This window comes from Gavialis gangeticus, unplaced genomic scaffold (assembly GCF_001723915.1).
Source record: "Gavialis gangeticus isolate Ggan-Ray unplaced genomic scaffold, GavGan_comp1, whole genome shotgun sequence".
NCBI classification, from domain to species: Eukaryota; Metazoa; Chordata; order Crocodylia; family Gavialidae; genus Gavialis; species Gavialis gangeticus.
Window position 1 is genome coordinate 23,005,988 of NW_017729000.1, and position 27,309 is coordinate 23,033,296.

The 27,309-nt window shown below is 47.7% G+C and overlaps 1 protein-coding gene across 5 annotated transcripts in view; it reads right to left on the reverse strand.

Moving 5' to 3' along the window:
• Positions 1-4,504: 4,504 nt before the first annotated feature.
• SH3PXD2B (SH3 and PX domains 2B) overlaps positions 4,505-27,309 on the reverse strand; it is a 125,995-nt gene continuing 103,190 nt past the window's right edge. For 2 of the 5 annotated variants that reach the window (XM_019506418.1, XM_019506416.1), the window contains 7 exons: positions 21,548-21,658; positions 19,794-19,898; positions 16,823-16,940; positions 14,213-14,439; positions 13,704-13,753; positions 12,524-12,649; positions 4,505-9,622 (listed from right to left, as the gene is read on the reverse strand). In XM_019506418.1, coding sequence (XP_019361963.1) covers positions 8,099-9,622; positions 12,524-12,649; positions 13,704-13,753; positions 14,213-14,439; positions 16,823-16,940; positions 19,794-19,898; positions 21,548-21,658 — 2,261 coding nt within the window. In that variant the 3' untranslated portion in view covers positions 4,505-8,098. Of the gene's footprint in view, positions 9,623-12,523; positions 12,650-13,703; positions 13,754-14,212; positions 14,440-16,822; positions 16,941-19,793; positions 19,899-21,547; positions 21,680-24,324; positions 24,767-27,309 lie in introns of those variants that run through there. The other 3 variants (XM_019506417.1, XM_019506415.1, XM_019506419.1) reach the window with 2 other exon arrangements.

A 27,309-nucleotide genomic window follows, 5' to 3' on the forward strand; every position in this document is an offset into this window, starting at 1 on the left:
AGTGACAGACATTTAGAACAGCAATGACATTTCTCGTTGCCTGGGGGCTTCTAGGCCAAGCCAGGGAAACACAGTGGCTGGCTAATAAATGTTCATTATTATGATCTGAATAGCAAGACCCCCCCTTCCGTCCACTGAAGACACCGAGGGGGTCCCATTGTGCAGAATAAAAAGAAGATCCCTCTGCAAATAGTTCAAGCAGTTTGGGTTAAGGAACTGTACCACACTGAGGGCATCTGAGGCAAGCAGCAGAAAAACTCTGGGGCAGGGGAAACCCAGGAGTAGCCATGAGAAGAGTAGCTCACACAAAACAAATTTTCTGCTACACCCACAAGGCAACCTGAGGTCCTGCCTTGCGGTGAGAGAGAAATCCCTCATCTGCCCCCTCGGTCACACAAGCACAAGGCCATTAACAGCCATGTTTCCTGCACATACTCCACAGCCCACTCCTGCCTCTACTGCAGGTGCAGGGCACACCACTAGCACGTCTGTCTTTGCAAGGAACCTGCCTGCACCAGTTAAATGCTGCAGTTCATCCCACCCCAATGAGCCCACTGTACAAAAGGCAAAAGCAGTTTACTACTTCGGTTGATGCTGCAGACATGGCGAGGTGACAGCACCACACAGTGGCTGCCTGAAGCACAGAGCCGGTGAAGTAGGACGCCCAAAGCTCATTACTGACACCAGAAGAAAGTGACTCTGGAGAAATCATGAGTCAGTCCTCTCCCTGACTAAACAGCACCCCAGATGCGGGTGGTCAACTCCTGCCTCACCCTCGTCTCTAAATTAATCTCTGCCTGGTGGAGACTCATTTATTCAGTATAAAAGCCTGAGAGAAGAAACAACATTTGTGACTATGCAACATCAAGATCTGATTCTGGAAAACCTAAGCACGACAACTATGGAGCCAGCCCTCCTTTTTGCAGCATTCCCCCCTTTCTCCAAACTGTGCAGTGGGGCCAGGTTTGGAACGATGGCTTTGGCATGGGCTCACTATGTTGTTGCTGCAGTAGCCTGAAGCGAAGATCATGGACCCTGGGAATGCTATTAGAGGCATTGCTTCCCAGCTTTCACCAACATGGCGGAAGTGACTTGAGATCCTATAAGAAAGATTAGGGAAACTTACTGGTAATTACAGGCAGTCCTCGACCTACAATGCTTTGAGTTACGTTTCACACTTACCTTTATAAATTGACACCATTTCAACTTTATGGCATCAGTTTTGACTTTACAACGCTTGATCTGATGCAACGCCACACCAGCGAACAAGTTTGCTGCGTCACTCATCTCCCTGGAGAACATCTGTCCAAACTTCCTTGGACACTTTCTTTAAGAAAGCAGACGAGACTTCAGGAAAACCTGCAGCCAAGACTCCTGAGAAAACTCCAGCCAAGAACCCGTCAAAAAGTCCAACCCAGAGCCCTTCAAAACGTCCAGCAAAGTCACCTCAAAGAAGCCCTTCCAAATTAATATGATTGCTATTTACAATATAAATACATTAATGTAGCCATGTTACTCATCTATAATTGATCGACTACAAAATTTTGGGGAATTTTTGGTGAAAACAGGGCATCGGGCCTTGGTTCAGGAACCCATCCCCCTTTTATAACATTGTTTCTTATGAGAAAATTGGTTCCAAGTTACAACGTTTCAACTTAAGATGCGGTTTTAAGGAACCAATTGTGTCCTAAGTCCGAGGACTGCCTGTATATGTCAGCTTCTAACCACCCCCTTTTGATCAAAAATTGGTAGTGATAAAGTTGCAGCTGCAACTGAAAAATTATGAGCTCCTCAACAAGCACCTGCCTTGGACCTTAAACAGTCTCTAGGGATTTACTCACTGGGGTGTAGTGAGAAGGCAGCTTGTCCTCTGGCCTCACTTTTGTGGCGTCTTATCTGAAGCCACTATCCAGTATATTAGATGTCACTGAGGACAAACCGAAAGAGTTCCAAGTCTGACCCAACCAGCGTCGGGAAAAAACTTAATTCCCTCATAGATATTTCAAAGAGGGGGAGAAGGTTCTGGGGGTGGGGGAGTGCTGAGCAGCTGACTGAGATCAAACCAAAATGCCAATGGACTTAGGTGCAAGCCCCCTGGTTAACTATACAAGTGGGGCAGAGTCAGCAGCAGGGGAAGGTTCATCCCTCATCTAGCAGGATTCACTGATGAATAAGAGGGATTGTCTACTTTCCTCGGGCCTGTTCAGCGTCCCTGGCCTCACCTGGGAGGGGACTGAGAAAGGGGCTGTTCAGCACCGGTAGCAGCAGTGCTGTTTGTGATGCAGACAACTGTTCAAGACACATAACATGGCACAAGAAGTACAGGTTTAGGTTGCAGCCTGACCTGAGGGATTACAGTCCAAACAGACAAGACAGCGTTGGGGTCTGGGCAGGGGGGAGCAGCGCATACAGAGCTTCTTTATGGTCTTAAGGACTTCCTTAAGGCCAAACAGCTAGTTAGCGGCAGTGCCAAGAACAGAGCCTGCTAACTTTCCTACAAAGTCCAGTATCCCGGAGACCACAGCTCATCCAGTGAAGTCTGAAGGACACAAGGACTAGCCAAGAGCAGCACTTCTCAACTTATTCAGATGCAAGATACTCCTCATTTGACCCAAACCTCCCACCCATAACGTTTGTGAACCGCGCAGCACCTCCTTGCCAAGGGGCTGGGAAGTGGGGGAAAGGCAGTGGCCAGGCAGGGACAAGCCTGAGCCTGCACTTTTCTCCTTGCACCTGCTTCTCTCTTAACACTTTGCAGCACCCTTCAGAGGATCTTGTGGTGCCCCAGGGTGCTCTACACTCTGGTTGAGAATCACTGGCTTCAAGGAAGGTCATGGGACATATGTCCTGAGGATGAAGTAGGGCAGTTTTCCACGCTAAGACTAAAATTAAAAAACCACAAGCTTATCCTTACCTGCCATGATGGGGGAAGCTGAGGCTTCCAGAGGATTTTACCAGGGTGCCGAGCCAAATTCAACTGTTCCATGGCACTATTAAGGTCTGCCCCAAGCATTTTGAGAGCTAAGCAACCCCAGAGGTTGCTGGGGAAAGAGGAGGAGGGGGCTGGAACCAGATATAAACTCTGTGGCTCTATTATAATGTAACATGCAGGTTGGCATTATGAAACAATGCTGAATACAAAGCATAAGCCCACAGATTAGAACATTAGTCCAGGTGCTTGCAGTTGGGGTGAGAGACTGTTTTTTTAGGCACCAATAGCCTTGGAGAGATCCACTGTCCTGACAGGGTATTACTTACTAGACACATCACATAGCTTCTGCACTTATTGACATCCCCCACTTTGCATGGGGTTGCCTGGGTAAGTCAAGGCACAGTGAGTGGCCAGCACCCTGGGATCATTGTTTACAACAGGTAGCAGGGGCACATGCTCTTTGAAGCCAGGGTACATACCTCTCCTGGGGCTAGCCCATAAACAAAGATGACCTCAGTCATCTAGAAGGAGAGTACACAGCTATCAAAACTTGGTCTCTGATTAAATCCACATCCAAGCTTCTTAATAAAGGGCCTTGTGTAATTCAAATTCAAATATTCAGGACACGGCGCTCTCTGGGCGGGATGTGTTGCAATGCACTCATGATCCCACCCATATCACCCCATACCTTGACAGTTTAGGTCACATTACATCAAACTCTATAGGGAGCAATAGAAACCTCAGACTTACCATCCTTCCTAGAATCTGTTGTGCCTTCTCTTTCCTTTCCCATATCTGAGCATCTTTTTCTCTGCTGCCTCAAGGGCCTTTGCTTATTCTCCCTCTTCTGTAGTGCTATCTATTCATGATGGGCTATGAGAACCAAGAGAAATGTCAGTGGGTCACTTCATCTTCATTTCTCAGGAGTCTCACCCAGCACAGGGTCAAGAACTTACCTATTGTGCCTACCTGTTGTATCTTTGCCTTACACAGTGACGGGCTTGTACAGAACTCAGCACAAGGGTGCCTGACTCAAGTTCACAGGTGCTACTGCAATACCAATAATCATGGGTGAAACAATATTTTCCTGCATGGGTATTTCTTGTTCTTCTTATGAAAACAAACCACTGAGAAAGCTGCACTTTGCACCTGTGGCCCATTCCACCCAGCTCTGTATTCAGAGAGCCCCAGAGCTCTTCACTGATTGGCTGGACAGGTTGCACAGTCACCACACAACGGTAGTCTCATGACCTGCTTGAAGAGCAGCACTTCTGCTCCCGAGAGTAAGAATTAAAACATGGGTCATGTGCTGTTGTGAGGGACACACAGAAGTGAAGAAAATAATCAGAGAAGCAGCTGACCTGACACTATGAAAATCCCAACAGAGTCGCTTGGCCTCCTTTAGCTTCCTGGTTAAAACAAGGGCTCCCAGGTGTTTGAAGTCACACACTGAAGCATTTGGACGGATCACACTTTTCAGAGGCCACTTAGTTTTGGTCTCCCAGCACCAGAAGGACACAATTTTCCATGGCAGACTGCTCATTAGCGGCACAGACACACACCAGGCACAGACCTGTTCACAAATCTGCTTGAAACCAGTCAAGCAACTTTTATTTAAAAAAACAAAACAAAAAAACAAAACCAAAAATAATCAACCCTATAATGGCAAAAGTATAGCTATGGCATTTACATAGGCTACATCTACTTTCCTCAGACACCCCCACCCGCAATAATGCAGAGATGTATACGTGTTTACATAGTATAAAGAGACAAACAGGCTTCTATAGTTCACAAAGGAGTGAAGTGCAGTTGAGAGGCCTCCAGCCTGCCTGTGATACACTGCGTTGAAGAACTGCAAAGCCGAGGGTCAGGATACAGGAGACATGCTGGTCTTCACCCACACAGGGAATGCCAGTCTCCGAGTTGCATAGTAAGGAGAATTACATGGCAAGCAGGTACTTTGCAGCAGAGGGGGCCATCTAATTATGTGAAGATACCTGGGATTTGCATGTAGAATGATGTCCAGTCCTTCTCTGGTGCCTTTCAGCTTTGAATCTCAAAGTGCTTTCACGAACATTAGCTAACCGAGCAATCCCCCAGCGAGGTAGGTCGGTAAAATCAACCTAATTTTACAGATGGGTAAACTGAGGCACAGACATGTGACACATCCTGCCCTGGAGCACAGGGCTTCAGGAACAAAGTCAGGGAGCCAGCACAGGCACTCCTGCACTCAAGCACTGGATCACACTCTCTGGGTCTGAGGATCCATGTTGCGGATAGAAGATGAAAGAGTGGGGCATCATGTAGAAGAGTACAGTATTTGGGGAACGTGACTCAAGCTCTTCCTTACTGGGATTACTTTTGAGACTGGAATCCCTTTCCGTTTCAAATACGTAAACCAGAAGAAAGTGGCAGGGACATTAGATGGTTATTTCTGATCTTTAAGTCTGAGAGCAGTGTATAGTGCTCTGACCCAACGAAGTCACCTGATATAGAGCAGGTGCTGGTAAGCACTGTGACACCTTTGTGTAACTATGGGCTGATGCTGCAGTTATGAGTTGCAGCCAAATACAATGTGTGCATCCTACAATATGAAACATTAACACTTGGGCATTAACAGCACCAGCATTTAGTCTGGTAGGGAAAAAGAAGAGAACCCTTTTTTATCATGGGAGCAACAGAAATGGCACTGTTCCATGTGAGCAAGACAAAGATCCATGAGGTCTAAGAGTGACAGAGAGAGATGAAATACCTCAGGACTAAAATGCCACATAATAAACAGAGAATAAGATGGCACTGCCACAGGGAAAGTGTACACAGTTTATATCAATCATTGGTTAAAACATACACCAAAAGCAACCTGGGCTGGGGAGGGAGGATGGGCTAGGGAGGGAGGGCAGACAATACTGTCTGGCTCTGTTTGGGAAAAAAAAAAGACTGATAGACAGGCCCAGCTTAACCCATAATCAGCTACGTCCCTATTGACACAGAGTTTTAACTGAGCAACGGTGCAGAGACAAAGAAAATGCTGTTCTGTTAAACTGTTACTTCATTCTGTAGGGCACACACAACTGTATCACAAATACCATGAGCAGCCTTGTTTACTGACTATATATAAGTTAGGGTTACTGCGTCACAGCAGAGCAATGAGATTATTAATTACTACATTGCCCATAAATTCTAATTATGAAAAAAACAATAAAATAATAGCCAGGGACAAAGCTGTTCTCCCTATATTTCTGCTCTATAAACTAAGAGTTAGAATCTTCTGTTAACCTTTAAAAGGGAATATTGGATGAACAGGGGTGGAGCCAGTTCAACTAATAGGAAGGAAGGAAGAAAGGAAGGAAAACAACTTCAGTGATTGACTCTCTAGGCCCCCCCATTAGAGGAAATGCTACATTAAGTTCAACAATAGAAATTATACATCTCTGAAGTCAGATGTGCAGCTAGGTGCAATTAGTACGGGGTGGGGAAAACTTGGGCCTAAAGTTTTCCCCAATGGAAAACCTTTACTGGGATTTAAAACTCTTACATGATAGGGAAAGCAAAGTCTGGATTCCACAAGTACCATAGTATAAAAAGAAAGGAAACAACATGAAGGAGTTGTGGCCAACTGGATGTAACCAGCTTTCCTGGGAGTAACAATATTGAGAGCGAGTGGAATTATAATACTGTGAGCAAGGTGTAGCAGGTTGGACAGCAAGCATGGAAAAAACCCAGACTTTATTTGACTTAAAGCCTCCAAGCACATTAACCTATGCATGAAAATGAATATAAAGTACATACTTAGAAAACAGTGGGAAATACAGATGAGGAATAGGAAGGCAAACCATTTCAGAGGGAGTTTAACAGGCTTTTATGGTGAGAGAGAGAGAGAGAGATTTTTCTGTAATGGGACACAAGGCATCAAAAAAAGGCACTGCCCTCCCTCACTTCACCCCCTCCCCCAACAAAGTAAAGCAGAACAAGGGTGAACAGAAGGATGATTTAACTTGAGGAGACATAGCACCACCTGAGCACTAGAAGAGCCCAATATACCCTATAACCATTCACCTTGAAAGGCAACCCCATACTCTGGACTGCACTAGACAATACCAGCACCCACTGTGGCATAACTACCTTCTTGTAGCTGCCTGCCAGCTCTGGGGAGATGGAGCAACATGGGTGAAGGGCCTGACTTCCCTAGCAGTATATAGGAAAAGCAGAGGTGTAGTCAGTACAGGGGAGGGCAAGCATTCTCCCAGCACCCTTCTCTTCCCAGGGCTCATGGCGTTGTTCAAGTCCTTATTTCTGATCCCCCTGGGTAACATGGCTCATTGCTCCCACCTCCTACTGTAGTGAAATGAATTCCACTGCTTGTCCCGAATACTGCCACGTACAAGTCTTTTCAGCACAGAGAGGATCTCCCATCCCGTTAGCATACATTAAAAAAACCTGAATAATGTTTAAATTAACACCTGTCCTTAAAGAAAAAACAAGGAGCTAAAGAACTGTTTCATGGCACAAACAAGGGGGAAGAAGGCAGAAACCTGAACTCTTGCAAAATATACGATCACAAGAAACACTCTGCAGATGTGTGCACACACAGCAGTCTTACAGGATTTGATGCTGAAGGATGACATCCCTGGTTTTCCATGACTTTTGTGTATGGCTGCACTAGGCAATATGATGCATGACACCTAACCATGGCCCTGAGCCACCAGGAAAAGCAACTCCTTTTGCCATTCCAAATTTCCTTTGGGCACATGGGGCTGGCTTTATTTCTTTACCTGCCTAGAAGCTGGATTTCCTCTGGTCTACCTGTATTCTCAGCAAAAAGTCTGTAATCTTCCTAGCATGGGGGAAAAGCTGTATTTGCTGACATAGAACCAAAAACTTGCTGTGAAACAACTTCACGTACCCATCTACAAGGGCTGGGCTGCCCCAAATGGACAATGGAAGGGAGTATTTCCCGGGGGAGGGGGGAGCAGACAGAACAGGAATGGAGGCCTAGCTGTATTATGTCAAGCTGCTTCTTGAGTTCAGCCTCAGGAATGGCAGAAACTGGAATGTATAGTATCCCAAATATTTTGTAAGCCAGAATTATGGAAAACTATAAATTAATAAGCTAATTAAATACTTGGGTGAAAGAATGGGAACCTCCAACTGTAAACAGAGGGCAGACTATGGCTTCTTTCTTAGATAATTGGAAGGAATCCAGCCTTCCCAACAAGGCCCCCCAGTTAGGACTTTGCAAAACCACCAGCCACTGCTGTTCTTCTCACGAACTTCAAATAAAGTCCCTTCTTTAAAGCTGTTAGTTTCCTCATCTCCTTCAAAATCTGCCACGGCCACATAGAGGGCTTCTTTTGAGAGATCTGGATTGGGGAAGGGAGCAGCTGTCCTCTCCTTAGCTTCTCCTCTCTCCACCTGCCTGGGTGTTACCTTTGGGCCTAAGTTGCTTTTCACTTTGGCTTCATCTTGGCCCAAAGCAGGCAGGAATGGTTTAGCTTTTGGTGGGACCAGCATAGGCCTGCCAGGCACTGGGGCAGCTCTGAGGTCAGGCACTTCCCTCTGAGGGGCTTTCAGGTCTGAAGTAGAGCCGCTGGAGCATGGTGTTGCTTTCTTTGGAGGTGGTGGCCTCCTGGGTGGCACCACTGGCCGCTGAGGTGGTGGCTCCCTGACAATGGGGAAGCCATTCTTTGGCTCACTGTCAGTCGTCTTTGCTGGGCCAAAGGGAGCTTTTGGTGGAGTCTCCTTTGGGATCTGGCTTTCCTGTTTGGGCAGGGGCCTGTTCTCGGCACTCGGTTGTTCCTGAGGCCAGCCAGGAGCATCTGCTGGGAGTGCGTTGTTACTGAAGGAATTTTCACTAGCCCCGGGGTCCTGCTCTGAGGACCTCTCTTGGCACTTTGCAGGTCTAAGCTTACTTCTTAGACTGCAAATGTCCAGTTTATCATCTACTGGAGGCAGGTCTGTTCTTGGGGCTGGAGCTGGTTTGGGCCTGACCTGAGGTCTAGATTTCAAAAAAGGATTCTGGGTAGTTGGCTCAGGCTTGTCCTCCAAGGGCTCAGCTTTGGGCTTGGCTGGTTTGATGATGGGTCGCAGGTTTGGCTTCTTCACTTCCTTGGCTGACACCTTGTGCCCGCATTCCAGACCCATTTCATTTTTCAGCTGGAACAATTTGCCTTTTTCTGTTTTCAGCTCTGGTTTCTTGCTGTCCCTGGGGGCAGGTGTCTGCTTTGGAGGGATCATTGGCAAAATCATGCCCGGGGGCTTGGGTGGAGGCCTCTGTCTTTCCATGAACTCACCTTCAGATTTAATGATGGACTCCTTCCTGGGTGGGAGGCTGGGCTTCTCTTCTATATCCTGATCAGGGATCTCTTCATACCCAGAGGCTACAGCTAAATCCCCACTTTCCAGGGAGTCCTTCCCCTTCCAGTCTTTGGCCCATTTTGTTCCACAGTCCATGCCATTCGGTGGTGCCTCAGGCAGAGGTCTGCATGGGCCAGTGGCTTCTTCACTGGCACTGTCTTCCACAGTGACATCACCAAGTCGGAGCTGGACCATTTCATTAGGTAATGGTGCCAGGAAGTTAGGTCTAGATGCACTGCTAGTTTTCTTGTATTTGTCAATGAACGTAGCTGGGGCCCAACCTTCTTTTTCATCAATCTGAATGTACCACCAGCCACTCACGTTCTTTTCAATCACCTTCAAAAAGAAATAAAACCAGATCAGAAATCTATGAACCATCCCTTTAAGTTTAACAACTGCCTGTGATGGAGTAGGGGATTAAAAAAAGGTAGGCGGGAGATGAGTGCTCAACATCTTTGCATAAAGGAGTCCTTTGATAATACCCCCTGTTCAAGCACCTTGTTCAAGTTTGTGGATGACACTAAGATGTGGGGAGAAGTGGGCATGTTAGAAGGGAGGGACAGGCTACAGCTAGATCTGGACAGGTTACAGGGGTGGGCAGATGAGAATAGGATGAGTTTCAATACTGACAAGTGAAGAACCAGCACCATACCTACAGGCTGGGGAACTCCCTTCTCATCAGTGCAGAGGCAGAAAAGGATCTTGGAGTCATTACTGATTCCAAGATGAACTTGGGCCGCCAGTGTGAGGATGTGGTCAGTAGGGCCAACTGCACCTTGTCATGCATCCACAGATGCATCATGAGGAGGTCCAAGTAAGTGATCCTCCCCCTCTATGTGGCATTGGTCGGGCTGCAGTTGGAGTACTGCGTCCAGTTCTGGGCGCTGCACTTCAGGAAGGATGTGAACAGCAAGGAGGGTCCAAAGGAGGGCCACTCACATGATCAGGGTGCAGCAGGGCAGGCCCTATGAAGAGAAGCTACAGGACCTGAACCTGTTCAGCCTTCACAAGAGAAGGTTGAGAGGGGACTTGGTGGTCATCTATAAACTGGCCAAGGGGGACCAGCAGGGAATGGGAGAGACCCTGCTCACCCGAACACTACCAGGAGTAACTAGGAATAACAGCCATAAGTTGACTGAGAGTAAATTCAGGCTAGACATCAGGAAGCGCTACTTCACAGTCAGGGCGGCTAGGATCTGGAACCAACTTCCAAGGGAAGTGGTGTTTGCTCCTACCCTGGGGGTCTTCAAAAGGAGGCTAGATAATCACCTAGCCGGGGTCGTTTGACCCCAGCATCTTTTCCTGCCCAGGGCAGGGGGTTGGACTTGCTGATCTGCTCAGGTCCCTTCCGACCTTACTAACTACGAAACTATAGCATGTTACCATCAGTCAACCTTAGAGGAGGTCAATATCATTACAACTGTTTTCACAGAACATTGACAGATATGACTACAAGAAACCTCACGAGATCTTCTGGGTCAGCTCCATGCTCAAGGTGGGAACATCCATGTTTTAACCAAGTATTTGTCTAACCTGCTCTCAGATGGAGATTCCACAGCCTTTCTAGGGAATCCCCATTATTCAAATGAGGAAACCAAGGCATCAGGAGGGGAAGAAACCTGGCCAAGGCCACACAGCAGGCCAGATATAGACCCCAGATCTCCCAGGGCATTTTTACATGCTTTCTGGGGTGACAGTCAGGGCACTTGAACTAGAGTCACTCCAAGAGCTGCTCTAATTAAAGCACTGGCAGTGTCTCATGTATTGGCACCCCCTCACTTCAAAATGGCAGCAGGGGTGCTTTAACTAAAGCTCATTTGACGGTGTTACATGAGACAATGGAGGCTGCTGGAGGCACGATAATTAGCACTCTCCAGCAGACTCGATTAATTGCAGTGCGTCGAAGCAGCTTCCCCGCATGTCTACAGGCACCCTCAAGTCTGAGTTCATCGCTCCAGGTCACTCTGCTGACCCTCTGCAAGATCAGTATTGAAAGCCTGATATGATTACAGAGGAAGTGTGGTGGTTTGTTACTAATGGATGTTGGGCCACATCAAAAACACACATTGCACAATTGGGCAGGATAGGCATGGTAAGAGCAGGGCTCCTGCACACCAGGGCTGAGTGTCATTCAAAAAAGTAAACATGGAATGGCAAGAAGCACTGTGGGGTAGGACTGAGCTGAGTGGGGAGAAACCCGGGAGTGGTGCAACAGAACATGTTGCAGGTCAGGATACCACAGCATTGGAAGCTACCCATTACACCTACCCCTGGCTGATTCTGGCCTTGGTGACTCAGACCTTTCTAACTTCCTCATTTTCATGTGCACTAAACTGGCAATAGTTTTCAAAGGGAAACAAAATAAAATCTTAGGCATGCCTATTATATGCGGAACAGTCTGCTGGGTTCAGCATCACACTTCAGACTGGAAGCAGCAGACAAAGACAATCTGGGTCCTTTTAAGACTAGAGTAGAAGCAGCATTTGCAACTGACCACAGGGTGTCACTGCTGGGCCATTCAGCTAGGACACCTACCAGGGAGTTGAAAGGTGTTGATAGTTTAAACTGTGGCCCTGTCTGCACTGGAAAGGGTTTGCTGGTATAGCTGGGCACAGCTTACTTAAACCAGCGTTGTGTACTTTTAACAGGGCAGCTTAGACAACTTCCCTGAAATAAATGAAGTACACAGGCATAAGTGTTTGCTTGCTGGTAACAGAGAGCTTCTGCCAGCATAGCTGTGGCATTTGGGGGTGGGGAATAGCATTTGGAAGCTCCAGGGTGACACAGTTATACTGACAAAACTAAGCATAGATCAGAACAGAAGGCCAATAGAGCATCTCAGGGTCAGAGGCTCCAAAGGTTCATGAGCATGTGCAGGACTTCTTCTCTGTAATGGAGCTTCCGGGTGCCTTTGTGGTAACTGGACACTTATACTGGTTTAGAGTCAACCATGGACCCTCACAGATAGGTATATATTAATTCCTACCAGGATTCAGCCTACCCCACCTCTGTTCAAAGCACATCCCTGCTTGGGAATGGACTCCATGTCTACATACCAACCCCAAGGCCAACAGGAGTTGGGAGTCATATAATATGAAGGCTATGGCGACTGGAACCAGCCATGGAAAAATTCAATAAAGGCAAATCAGAAGGTGGCCTCAAACCCACTCACAGTGAGTTGAGTGGGTGATGTGGTGGAGGAAATGCAAGGAGTCAAGGATGACAAAGCAGTCTTACCTCCACTTTCATTCCTGCCTGGAAGCTGATGCCATCAGGGATGGTGGTCTGGAAGTCAGCAATGGTGTAATATTCCTCTTCCACTTGGGGTGGGACAGGAGGTTTAGGCAGGTTCAAACCACGGGGCTGTTGTAATAAAAAACAGTCAGCCAACTTATTTGTTACACTTGTATAAATGGCTCATATTGCCTGGCTATTCAGAGAGACACCGGCCAGCAGAGAGCTCAGTAATATCCACAATGACGCAGCCGCTAAACTGATTTTCAGGCTGAATGCAAAACCACAGAGATTCCTTTCAACGGCATATTCTGCAGAACCACTAACCTAGGAAAATGGAACAGGCAAAAGATTTTGTTTATCTCCAATCATCTCCTAACCCAGGAGTGTCCAACTTCAGAGTGGTGGAGGGCTGAATGTCACAGGGGTTGCATGGGGTCCCAGGGGCCCCCGACATGAGAGCTCCCTTACTGCTAGTAGTATGAGCCTTCTCTCTCTGCTACACAAGCAGTGTGAGCTTCACCACCACAGCCACCGTCACTATGCAGGTAAAGCCCCTCCATCACTGCCACATGAGCCACCCCCCCACTGCCGCCACATGAGCCACACCCCCTTCTGCCACCATTGCACAGGCAGAGCCCATCACACTGCTGCTGAGACAGCAGCACAAGCCCTGTCTGAGTTCTCCCACTGTCACTGCCTCACGGACAGCAAGCTCACCGGACCTCCTGCTGTGCCATCCTGCCACAGGGACTCCAGTCACTGCTGTCACAACAGCAGGAGCCACAAGGCTGGGCATGGCTGGACACGAATCTATAGGTTACAAGTTAATTCCTTGTGGGCTACAGGCAGACCTCAGGGAACCAACTGGACAGACCTGCCCCAAGCTTAAAAATCCACTAGGATAGGCTTGGAAATCAAATGCAACCAGTGACTGTTGTGGCAGCAGGGAAGCCTTGCCATGCACTCAGTCCTCTGCACACCAGAGAGCTGCCACGCATGGGCAGCTCCTAGGCAAGGACCTGTGGGCACCAGAGCCACTCTGACACACTTTTCCCATTCAGTCTCCCACAAACACTTTGTTTGCATTATCCAGAACCAAGGAGGCACAAGTGGCTCCAGCAGCCATTGTAGAGATGGTAGCGATGGCATGCTGGAAGCCCAGGTGTAGCTGGATGCTTACTATAGTAAGATCTCGGCGAGGAGGGGGTCTCTGCCTCATCTTTGGAGACTCTGTAGGGAAAAAATGGCATAGAGCATTGAGGTTCAAACTGCATTATCAAGGCATATAACAGGGCATATAACAGAGGGAAACAGCAGCAACCTCCACATCTAGACCCTGCTAATCATCCTTCCCTTCCAGCAGGACTGGACTGCCTTCCAGCTCATCACTTCCCCTAAAGCTATATAACCCAGAGAGGTGTCTGGTCTGTTGGGTAACTATGGGAACTTAACATTTTCCCAGCTCACCCTATCCCTTAGGGCAAGCTAAGCCAGGGAGCACAAGAAGGTCTCTTCGTGTTGGGGGAGGGGAGGCTGGGCTGTATGCTAATGAACTTGCCTTGCCCCTGAACAAATCTATATTCACACCCTGTTTCAGGGACTAACTTGCAGGTATGACCCAGAGGCCCCCATCCACATCTGTGCAGTCCCAAACACCCAATATTTGGCATTTTTCCACTGGCCACTTACTGCGTCGGATGTCAGCATTTGGTTGCAAGCGGCCATCAAACCTCACATCTCTCTGGTTGTTGGGGCCATCCTTCTCTCGGCCTGCTGAATTCTGCTGGCGGGAAATGCCATCCAGATCCAGAGCTGAGGAGTGGGTGGAAGAGCCTGAACCCAGTTTTTGTGTAAACATCTCCCCACTTCCCTTCTTCAGGTATGATGCAGGGGCCCAGCCCTCTTGACCCTGATACCTGTAACAAGAAGAACAGCAACCCATTGTGTCATGGTCTTGCCTGCCAAATACTCTGATGGTGGCACTTTTCCCACTACCTTAAGCTCTGACTGGTCTGTGCTAACCAAACTGAACTAGAGGAGCACTTGGATGGGGAAGTGGGGGAGTCAGGGAGCCTAAGGGAACCATGAAGCCTCCTGCTTGCCAGAACACCAAAGGCCCACTGCTGATCAAGGCCCACTGCCCTCAGACTGGGTGGGTGCCTGTGTGAAATGCCCTTATTTGCTTTCAGTCTGTTTTCCAGGGACATGATGCCCATACTGCAGACAGCTCCAGTAAGGACCAACTTCACTGCCTGGTGTCAAGCCTCAACCCAGAAGCCCTGGACCAGGTGGGCTATGTGCTCTTATCTCCTCTCTCACCCTCAGAAATGGAATGGGGCCAGAACTGAAACATGCTGCCAGGACAGCATAGGGGAAAAGTGAACAGCCTCTGCTGCCCATTCTGTACCTGCTTCCTGGATGGAAAACAGGCATGCAGCTGCTCAGCTGTCAGGCTGGCTTCTTTCCTGTTCTAAAAATTCACACAAAGTTTAATAGAGAACCCAACCTCGCGCTCTGATTGAAAAACCACATCCACACAGCGCCTCTGCCATATAAAAGGGTCTCATGCCAATGTCAGGAAAACACTTTCTGCTATGTGGGGGTGAAGTCATTGGGTTCAAATGGCACCAGCTGCTCTGCTTGTAATTGGCTCAGGTATTTTATGGCAGCTTCTCGGTTTAAAAAGTCAATGACCTTTTTTTCTGGCCTGGCTGCTGCCAATACCACAGGTTCAGTGCAAGGTTAAGAAAATCAAGGCGTGACACCCACCCTGCTCTGTTCACGCCCTTTGCTAATGCACTGTCCAAGACTAAACAAGCCTCAGCCCAAGATACTCGGAGTTTTCTGGCTTGCGGAGTGCATGAAACATTGCAGGTCTGGCCAGATGGCAACACATCCCAACAGAAGCTTTGTAACACAGTCTGATGACCCAGCCTGCCTAGGTAATGTTCACATGATGGACTGTCACCAGCATGCAGTTATTTTTCACCACAATGAAGAAGGGAGTAACATTTGACACAAGGAAAACATGGCTCACCCCTGATGAGGCTGAACTGTGTTTTAACTATGCACCTTGGACTTCAACAGACCTATGCCATTTTGGAAGGGAGACTGTGATTTGGTTCACAGTGGCTGAATCAAATGAAAAACCAAAACAAAACAATTGAGTTTCAGGCCAATGAGGAAAAAAAAAAGGGTTTTGGTTTTCCTACTAGAAATGCAAATACACCAAGGAAACTCATTTTTTGCCTCAGATAAAATGTTCACTTCTCCCTGAAATGATATTTTGGGGAATTTTATTTAAAAATATTAGCTAAACTTAGTCTCACTTGAAAATATATAAATAAAACATTTTGACATTCCTGATTTTTTTACCTGTTTTTTTTTCCCCAAGCAGGATGTGTTTGCCAAAATTGACCTAAATTTGTAAATGGTTTCACTCACCTTGAAATCCCATTTTTGGCAGATAAATTATTTGTCACAAAACAATGCACCTATATCTATCCCTAAGGGCCCCTCTACACATGCAGATAAAGGCACAACAGAATCTAAAGTGTGATCCACACAATTGCATCTTCTGCCATGCCACACATGCATGACAGGAAGCATGATTTTGTGGACTGTGCAATCGATCCCACTGTGCCTTATTGTCGGTACAAGCTCCTGCAGCTAGGAGCCCTCCCAGCTGATGGGGCTCCCAGTCACAGGGGCGCACCATGTGCTCCCACAGCTGGGAGCCCCCATTACCTGATCTGGGCTTCCAGCCACAGGGATCATCAGCTGCAATCTGTGTGGGTTGCCCCTGTGGCTGGGAGTCTTGTCAGCTGATGAGTCTCCCAGCCTCAGGGACCGGTAACCAGGTTCAGCTGGGAACTTCCAGGCTCAGAGGTGTGCATGAATGCCCTGCCCCAGCTGGGAGCTGTGATCTGCTGAGAAGGTTCCCAGCCATAAGGGCCCCTGGCTACATGTTTAATTAATGGCAAGATAGGAAGCAGCTACAAAGTAATTACACATATTTTGTGGAATAACTTTCTAGCTTATTCCTCTTTTAATCACACCATGAACTGATTGAAGAAGTGGCTGTGTGACCACTTGAGTTATGATTAACTGGTTAATCACACTTTAAGTGTACTGTGTAGGTTGAGCATAACACACCTATCCGAACTTGAGAATGCTGCTGTACAAGATTAAGGAAAGCCCTCTCAAAAATGATTGTGCTCAATATGGTTCTAATTCTGGTCTCTGCTTTGGACAAACACTGCCAACAGCACAGGGGAGCAGCAGAAAGGCAAAAAGTACCTTATTTTCCACCAACCCTCCAGGTTTTTCTGGATCACCTCCACCACGGCCCCTCTGTCTAGGTTCATTTCATCCTGGTCTCTAGCAGTGTATGGGTAAATGACTGTGTATTTCTCTTCTGTTGAACAGAAAGCACAGTTTAAAAATGGACCATCTGGGAAAAAAACAACACATTAAAACAGCAACTACATACCCACACTATGGAAAGTGCAGCTCCTGTTTTTATATATGTATACACACACACGCACACACACAGATGCAACCATTTGTGACAGAATGGCCTGTAAAATGCATTTCAAAATGCCACTAGATTTGTTCTCAGCTACTACACACCAGTTCACCAACGCAATGTGCAGGGCCATACAGTCTGCATGGTCAAGCTAGGCCAGGCAAAGTTGAAGTAGCTCTTTAAATGGTTCCCTTCCTGTCCCTCATAACTGTGTCCTCTGTCATTTCGAAAGCCCCAAGAATATGCCCCCCCCCAAATCCTTCTATTACAGCCACTTCTAGACAAGCTGGAATGGACACAACCCCTTTCAGAAATCCAATTCTCTTCCAGCCCATCTAATGCCAGAAGATTGTTCTTGTGGGTGTCATTCAATCCTCCTATCTCTTGTGTTAACCCAGTCATGCTGTACCATGGTGTGGGTCTAATCATACTTTGCAGGACTAGTAGGGGATTCCTAGGCCAACAGGTCCAATCCCCTGCTATCACAGCAAATCATGTCCTGCATACCCATTTATAACAACTGATCAAGCTTCATGTCAAAATGTATTAGCCTTTTTATCCCTACTACTCCCATGGGAGGGCTGATCCAGAATCTTACTGCTCTAATGGCTAGAAACCTTATTCTAATTTCCAGCCTATCCTTATTCATGACCAACTGAATCCCATTTGTTCCTGTGTCAACCATGTCCCTTATCTTAAATTATGTTCTTCCTTTTGTGGTGTTCATCCTGGACTGATGTTTCTATCCCTTCTCAGCCTTCATTGTACTCAGCTAATCAAGCCAACCTCTCCAAAGTCTCCTCTTGTAAGACAAGCTCTCCATTCCCCTGATCAACTCAGCAGTCCCCCTCTGCACCTGTTCCAGTTTGTATTTATCCCCTTGTAACATGGGTGACTAGAACTCCCAAGGTTCAGGTAGTGAGGAAAACCATCACGATAATTTATAAACATAAGAAAAACACATTGTCATGCATGGACTCAAATCACCTTACAAAGGAAGGTTTGCACTAATCACCCCATTCAATACAAGGAAATAGCTGAGCAAGGGCCCATTTGTCCAACGTCTTAGAATGAGGCTGTGGCAGAGGCAGGAACAGATTTCCCATGCTGGCATCCTATTCACTGGAAGGAATGAGGGGACACGGAAATGGAAGCCCCTCTCAAAAAGAAAGAAGCAATTTTCTAGCCAGAGCCACTTTGCAAACAGAACTGTCAGATCCTCTCTATTCATTCCTCTCCCCCACCCTGGCCCTCTTCTTTAGAAAAGCAAACTTATGCCAATGGCTCACAGCTTGGGCTCAGTCACTGCTGGAGGAAGATGCAGAGAAAAATCAGTCTTGGCCACATCCAGAAATATTAAGCATTATATCGCCCTGCCCTGGAGTTTCTCTACTCTGTATTACTGGAGGAGACCTGCCCACTGGAGAGTTGGAAGCTTCTCTTCCATGCGACTCTCCAAGCACTCCATGCCACGAGTTGAGACCAGGACATGTACTGTCACACCCAGTAGCTCCAAGCTGACTTTCACTTCTCAACCCCAGCTGAAGTGCCAAGAACAAGTTTTGCAGCCGAGTGCACAAGTTCCAACCCAACCAAATGCTACAGTTGTGAGTAGTTATCATATCTGCGAGAGTCCAAGGAGTAGAAGCCTCAGCTTCCAGGCTCAGAGCTAAATGGAGCAGCTAGCAGAGGGAAGGGTCACAGAGATGAGCATTGCCATTGCAGCCAGCCAGGGCAGCAATGCATGCATCCACATGTACACACACACACCTTGGAGTGCACAAGGCTAGCACAGAGTTCACCACATGCAAGGCATGCACATAACACAGGCTGCAGCACATGCACACAGAGAGGCTCCAAGCAGAGAACAAAGGCAGCAGAAGTCTCTGCAGCATTGACCTTGACCCCATCCACTGGTGTACAAATCCCCAAGAGTCCGACGGCGGCCAACATGCCTTGGCAGAGACCAGTATCTCCATGGGACTGGGAGAAGCGTGTTGGGGAAGCAGGAGAGGGACAAAAGAGGATATAAGGAGGCAACAATAAGACCTGACCACAGGAGATTCTGTAAGAAGGCAGGGATTTGACAGCTTATACTCACCTGGAATTCAGATCCTCCCCACCAAGCCCTCCCTTCCTTAGGCTGCAGGGCAGAGCTAATTAGGATGCTCATTTAGGCATAGTGTTCTTGGTTACCCTGTTCCTACATGGGTATAGGCTGTGTGGTATGGAGGATTCAACAAAACATGGAGGGTACTTTCATAAATAAAGTCTGTGCCCATGTTAACCTGACCATGTGGCTCCATGCTCCTTGCTCCTGCCTGCCTCACAGGATGCTAATGGGATGGCTACAACTTCATGTGAAATGAAGTGGGGCAAGGGCAAATGTCCTGCTGTTCCTACCAGCACTACAGAACAGGGTTTCTCTAAGCTGAACGACTGGGTGTTCTGTGGAGGTGGCCCCTCAGCCCCTTTGGGGGAGGAGGAACAAGACCACCCAGTCAATCCCAGTATTTGTCTGCTCTAATGGTGGCTAAAGCATTAGAGCAACTAGCTGCAGTGCACATGTCAACCAATGCTGGGAGGCCAAGGAGGTTAAGGCCTCGCTAAATGACCTGATCCAAGATCACCTGTGTCCCTCCTTGGACTCCATCCTGCAAAGTGTGAAAGGTAAGTGATCCAAGGTGCTCCATGTGGAGGGGCAGACTGGCTACGTTAGCTCTTTTCAAACCGGTCTCTTACCTTCTTCAGGCTGCATAGAGAATTCATCCTGGACTCCATCCTGAGCTTCCAGGCACGTAGCTGGGACCCAGCCTTGCTCATCAGATGTGCTCACAAACCACCAGCCTGAAAACAAGCAACAGACACTTTATCTGGGGACATCCATTTGGAAAACACACACTCAGCCACCAGCTTAGAGCTCTATTCTCCCCAGTCAGGCTTACCACATCCCTGCCTTGCTCTGTACACAAAAGTCTGGGATGCAGGAAAGTGAGTCAATGCAAAACTGACTTCACAGCAAGACAACAAATAGCTGCCCAAAAGGGGAACGTGGGAGACAGCAACTGTTTTAATGGCATTTACAGTTTAAAAGGGAAACCAGTTGGGGTCTTAAAAGACCAGTTCTCTCCCTGGTGTCACTAAAAGCAGCAAAGATTCTAGGAAGTGAATGAACTTTAACATCTCATTTACTTTTCTTTTTTATATTATCTGCTGCTCTCTGCACTTCCCTCAGTTTGGTCAGCAAGGCCTGTCTAATTAGTAGATATGAATGAACTGTCTGCAAATCAATAAGTGCTGCACTGGCTCTAGCTGTGTTTTTGCCCTCTGCACATTTGTGGAAACACTGAATTTTAAAGACTATTTTTGGAAAGTAAATTCAGAGCTGAAACAGGATTTTTTTTCTACTGGAAACCTAACAAGTCAATTAGAGATCATAAATGATGCTGTGTGACCTCGTATGACCAATCACAATGAACCAACCATGAGCTCTTTGTTGAGAGAATCAGCTAGAGACTAAACTTTAGTATCATAAAGCTTAACTGGTGAATCACTTAATAAGGCCAATTAACTTGAATAAAAAAGGCACTGAACTGTGTAGGTACAATTTTGTTAACAGAAAAGTAGGACTGAAATGTAATAAATTGTTTCCTACTGATTTTTTGGTTGACACTGCTACTCCTAGTCATTGGCTACAAGGTCAGTTATACATTTTAGTTGTCCACAAGTAGACACTAGCAAAATTAATCTTCTTGGGTTTGAGTTACCTTAATATTAAAACCCAAGGCAAAGGCTATTATCAGATTGTTTTAAATACAATTTCTACTGTAAGCTGCTCTGAGCCTTTGTTAGGAAAGCAGGCACACAATAAATAAAGAATCTTTTAAACAAATCCCAGTAGCTGGGTTTAAATTACTTGACACGATTCCTTCAAAGTACTCACGTGCATCTTTGTGCAAGCAAGTGGTTCTATTCATTTCAGTAGGGCTCCCCTATCTTTCGTTACTCTCTTGGGGTTCACTCTCTTTTATACCCAGCTGAGGCCGTGAACATGGTACCAAATGTGGGCTGGCTCTTGTCATGAGCCACATGAACCAAGATTTTAAAAAGCAGAACCCTAAAAAGTTAGGTTCTTAAATCCACCTTTAGGTTTCTTAGAAAGTGGGGTGATTCTCAGAAATGCTGAGCAAGCACAACTCCAGCTGAACCTCCCCAGTGCCCAGCACTTTTGAAAATCAAACTCTTTACTTAGGGGCCAAAATTTTGGTCCTGCCCATAAGAATGCCTGAAACCCCCAGCTGCTTTCACACAGGCCAGCCAACTGCCTTCAGGATGAGGACACAGCCCAGGGTACCTCAAGGCTGTTCACTTGAGTTCTTTTAATACCATGATGACAGTAGGAGATCGTCAGGCATTTTGCTCACTAGAGATGGGGAGAATACAAAAGTTCTGTCAGATCATGTGTTTGGGTCCACAGACAGCTAGGTTCTCCTCACCTGATTCATTTTTCTCAATGATATCCACCATCTGGCCCACGCACAGGCTGATCTCAGAGCTCTCCTGTTTCTGGTAATCTGCAACCACCACATATTGCTCCAGGACCAGATCTACAGATGCAAAGTCACCACCTGAACATGGGGAACAAGACACAATCCATGCACCCCATCACCACCAGGCCATACCACTGAGCTGCTGCTCTCTGGCTACTGCCAGCCTGCAGAAAGCTACGTGAGCCAGGTGCCCTTTGGACCCCGTTGTGAAAGAGGTGAGTCAGAAACATGGTCAGAGTGAAGAGGAGGAGAAAATGAGCAGCCAGGTGAGATCAGTGCAGCCAGGTGAGGCCTCTTCACTTGCTACCCATCTGTTCCCTGGAGCTACATAAGCATTGCCACCACTACTGAAGCAAACTATTAGCATCATTACAGAGGGATGGACTGGAACACGGGCTCCTGTGAACTGAGAAGCAGGCGAACCTTAGTTCAAACTACTCTGAAGTACAGTAAAGCTTAAGATGACAAGGATATGTAACATCTGGCTATCTTCTCACTGCTGCCATTTTTCTAGTTCCAGACAGAAATGCCCAAATTCCCCAACCGAGGCTGTTCTGATGCAACAGCCTGCCTGGTTCTGAACACCTGAAAGCTCGGATGTATCCCTAAACAGCCCAACTTTCAAAAGTGCCCTCAGAAAGTAAGACCTCTCTCAAAATGGGCTTCCAAACCTGTAGGCCATTTTTGAAAGTCTTGGCCCAGGGGCCCAATCACTGCAGCTCGATGAGCACCCACTGGACAAAAATGGGACCTCCCACTGTGGCATGGGTGATTGACTGTATTGCAGGGTCTGTCTCTTACCCTTGACACTCCCTCTTCAAGATCACTGTCTTGAAGAGACCCTCAAATCCCTCTTCAAGATCACTGTCTGCTTAGGTCTCCTCACAGCTACCTCTGCCTACAGTAGATCTGACATAAAAATATTTTGTGTTTGTGTGTGTGGATGGACGGTATAGACCATATATCATCTACAGTGATTGAATAATATAGTCTTTCAACTCCCTGACAGTCCATATACACATAAGCACACACATATACATGGACAGTGCAAGGAAAACAGTTCCCTGACAAAGGAAAACAAAGGGAAAAGGCTCCCTTCTCTTGCCTTGCCTTGCTTATCCCATGCAGGTCCTTGGCAGCTGCTTCCCCCTGGTCCTGCCATGCTTTTAAGAGTCTCTCCTTTACAACCATACCCAGTCAGCCCTCCATGCCAGGCATCAGATCCACTCCTGGAAGGCTTTCTAGATGCCATGCCCACCTAAGGACAGGGACCTCATCGTCCCCTGTGCCTGTAAAGTGCTGTGGTGCTCACAGTGATCTTAGCCTCAGCACATTTCACCTCTCCGCAGCAGACAGGGAAAACTCGGTCAAGTAATTTGTCTAGCGAGCACAAGGCCTGCCTGCCTATGCACACCCTGCACATCATTAGACAACATAACCTACTGCCTGCAGCAGATATTGGGTCTCTGTTGTCATCTTTCCTGGCCCTTGGCTGTGACCACATGGAGGTACACCTCCTGAGGGCTGCAAGGCTCTGAGCTGGCACTTCCACAGGATGCAGCTTGAGAAATCCAGGGATCAAAAATACCCTGAGAAATCAGCTGGCCTTGCAGTTTAGCACATGCCTGCTCCCTCATGCTCCAAAACAACTTCCTGCCCTGCTGCAAACAGGACAAATATGGACACAATAAGGAGAAAGCAAAATGCTGACTAAAGCAAGAGGGGGTCTAGCAGCCACAGAACGAGATCCTGAGACACCCAAGAAGAATTCAAACCAAAACATCCTGCTTCCCCCTGCTGCCCCACAAAGCCAGTGCAAAAAAAGTTTTGCTCTTGCTCAGAATAGTCTTGGCCTCTAGGCGGCAATGCAAACCAAGCTGAGCAGAAGATGTGCCTGGAACCCATCTAGGAAAGGGGAGGCAAGGGGATTGTAACTGGAATTGTAAGGGACAGCAGGTTCGATCGATTTTTAGCAGTTTTTCATTTATTAAAGTGCTCTCCCTTCACCTAGTATTTGTTACCAGTGCAGTTCTCCTTCCAAGGGACCAAGGTTTAATGCAAACCAGTTACTTAAAGCTCTGTTTCCAAACCATATGTTTATCTTGTGCATTAATAACATTCCAGCAAATCTACCCCCCCAGGAGCTCAGCTGTTTGCCTGCATGTTGTTTATTATAAGGAGCGAAACACTGGGGTTAAGAGGGCTGAAAAAAACAGGAGCTGGAAACTCTCACATTCTTGGCTGAAGTACCAGACCCTTTGCAGCCTCAGGCACATCATTTCACCTCTCCCTGGCTCAGCTTCACCATTCTGTAAAATAAGGACAATGATCCCTCCCAGCTCTCTGGGGTGTGGTGAGGATTAAATAATCTTTATCACATGCTCTGGAAATGGAAAAGTGTTAATTACTGCAGCTGGAGTTCTGCACAGAACTTGCCCGAGATTTAGGATGGGCCTGCTGGGGTTTTGTATATGCACCAGCACTTGTTCTCAAGCCTCAGGTCAAAGAGCCTTCCAGAGGCATGAACCTATCTGCCCCAGCCCTCTTGCTACTTCAATAAAGTGTTTCGGACCTGGATAAGATGTTCATTTCTAAATCTCAGAAGGCTGCAAACACCTACTAGGGAAAAGGAATCATGTAGGAAGTGTAAATCCTAATTAGGAGAACGGGGCTAAAGCGCAACAAGGAAAAATTCAGGCTGGATGACAGAGAAAGGTTCATACCTGTGACATCAGGTAGAAGAATAATCTCTCCAGGGAAATGAGAACAGCCCCATTACTTGAGAGGCCTGGAGGGTACCCTACAGGGAGAACACATGTAGGAAACAACCGTGGTGGCCAAAGGAAGGGGGAGGGAGGGAGGTGAACTAGATTTAACAGATCTTTACCCTCCCAAATATCTGGGATGCTCTGGTCTCCAGGCAAGAAATTCTTCTGTGCCAGGGCCTCGGTGTCCGAAGCAACTGCTGTAGTATAAGTTTAAATAAAAATGCATTTTAGGGTAGCCTTATTTGAAGGAACAAAAGGCAATTTTCCACGTGTCATACTAAAAACAGCTCTCCACAGTGCTCCAGATGAGCAGGGCAGAGCAGAAGTTCAGTCACCACTAATTAGAGCTTCCACTAAACCAAAAAAAGGAGGTAGTCACTACAGAAAGTTAAAAATAATTCTCCCCCCCCACCCCCAAAATGAACAGACCACGTTGAGCTCTGGACCCATCACCTCCCCTGCCCCAACTGCTCCTTTGTGAGGTTCTAGCCTAGAATGAACGGAGGATGTATTTAGCCAGCGAGGACGTATGCAATGGCTACAGGAAGGGAGAAGAGCTCTCTTTCCAGCTTCTCCAGATATAATTACACCTGTTACAATGGGACTATTTGAAGTATTATGAGGCAATTCTAAATCCTCCAACATACCTATTAAATCAGCAATAGAAAGCAGTAAACAGTGCCAGGAGGAAGACGTGGGAGTTAATTCTAGGAGCTCCTTCTCTTGATGTAATTATCCTAACCACAAAACTATAAGGTTGAGTTAACAATAAAGCATCCTATTCATGGTTCAAAATAATGGTGCTGTGGTGGTATCATTTAAAGTAAGGGAGAAATATGTTGAGATGCATAGGACACATCAGGTAAGGTATTCGGCTCACAGGAGAACTGTATCACAGAACACTGAGATTTCCAGGATGCTCCATGAACAGCATCTGGCAGATTTACTGCCACAGACATGCGGCTCAGACAGGTGGTTCTTCCTGGGTCAGCCAGACCTGATCCAAAGGGCAGCAAAATCTCTGGATCAGGCTCATAGCCCAGATGCCCAAAGATAAGCCAAAAGAATGAGTCATAATGTAACTTCTCTCAACTGCGCCAAGCAGAAACTCCCGTTTGTAGGACATTGCCTTCACCTACTTCAGGGTCCCTGAATGTACATGTGGCCCAGGCACCAACCCAATGGAGTAAGTTCACTTTGGGAACAGGCCATGGCATTATTTTTGGTAAGAATAACAGGCCAACCTCAAAAGCTCAGCTAAAAGCTTGAGCACTTACCCAAACTACTCTGACATGCCATGGAAACTTCACAATAAGAGGCCTGCTACAGGGATCACCTAGTCTATTCAGGGGGCTGAAGTGTCAACTAAGAACAGTGTCTCTCATGGAGATTTGACATTTTTTGTTTCCCCTGGGGAGGCAAAGGTGAAATGAGAGAGAGAAAATGCTGTTTTCATAGATTCATTGATGTCTGGGTTGGAAGGGACCTTAGCAGATCATCGAGTCTGACCCCTGGCCCTGGGTAGGATAGAGCACTGGGGCCAGACAACCCCAGCCAGGTGTACATCTAGCCTCCTGTTAAAGACCCCCAGGGTAGAGGAGAGCACCGCCTCCTTTGGAAGCCCATTCCAGATTTTGGCAACCCTTACCATAAAGAAGTTCTTCCTGATGTCTAACCTGAATCTGTTCAGTGTCATTTTGCCGCCGTTGTTCCTAGTTACTCCAACAGGTGCCCTGGTAAACAGAGCATCTCCTATTCCTTATTGTCCTCCCCTGATGAATTCGCAGGCAGCCACAAGATCACCTCTCAGCCTCCTCTTGTGGAGGGCCCTAAATCTCTCCTCATAGGGTTTTGCCAGCAGGCCCCTAACCATACAAGCGGCCCTCCTCTGAACCCTCGAGGTTGTCCACATCTCGCTTGAAGTGCGGCACCCAAAACCGGACGCAGTACTCCATCTGCAGCCTGTCCAATATCACATGGGGGGAAGTATCACCTCCTTGGACCCGTTTGTCATGCACCTGCTAATGCATGATAAAGTGCAGTTAGCTTTACTGATCACCAGGGATCCGGGTTTTCTGTTTCCCACGGAAAAATGGAGAAAACCATGGATTCCTGGTTTTTATCAGGGAGAAAGAGGATTTCTCTTTTTAGCAGAGAAATCTGTGGATTCTCTGCTTTTGCAAAGAGCTCTTGCAGGCTGGCACAGCTCCAGAGCCGATTTGCAAAAAGGGCAGGAACCCCCCAGCCCTGGCCAAAGGGGGAGGAAGGGGGGGGGGAGGGGTGATGGCCGGGCCTGAGCCTCTGAGGCAGCCAAGGCCAGGCTCAGGCTCACATTTGCCTTTCCCCCCTGGAGCATGGAAGTAAGCAGGGCTTGAGGCAGGGCTAGGGAAGATGGTTGGGGGCTGAGGAAGCAGGACATGCTGCCGGCACCAGGCGGCACACCGCAGCTGGGAGCAGGGCCAGAGGGTGAGGGCAGGAGTGCCCCTCTGCAGGGGGCTTTGCGGGCAAGTCATGTGGGGCGCAGTGTGGTGGTGCCTGCTGTATGCAGGCCACACACATGCCGCCTGGCTGCCTGCCTCAGGGATGGGGAGAGGGAAGCTGGCATGCGGCCGGAGCACTGCTCCGTGGCCTGCTCTGCAGCCGTGGCGAGGGATGGGGGGGGGCACATGCCAGCCTCCCTCTTTGCCTCCCCCCGGGCAGGTGGCCGGGCGGCATGTGTGTGGCTCCCACCACACTGCCCCCCGTACCACTTGCCCTCAAAGCCCCCTAAAGAGGGGCACCCCTGCCCTCACCACCTGGCCCTGGTCCCAGCTGCGATGTGCCACCTGGGGCCAGCAGCACCCCCCACTCCCTCAGCCCCCAACCATCTTCCTCAGCCCGGCCCCACAGCCCTCAAGCCCCACTTACCTCTAGGATCCAGGGGCAAAGGGCATGGCTCCA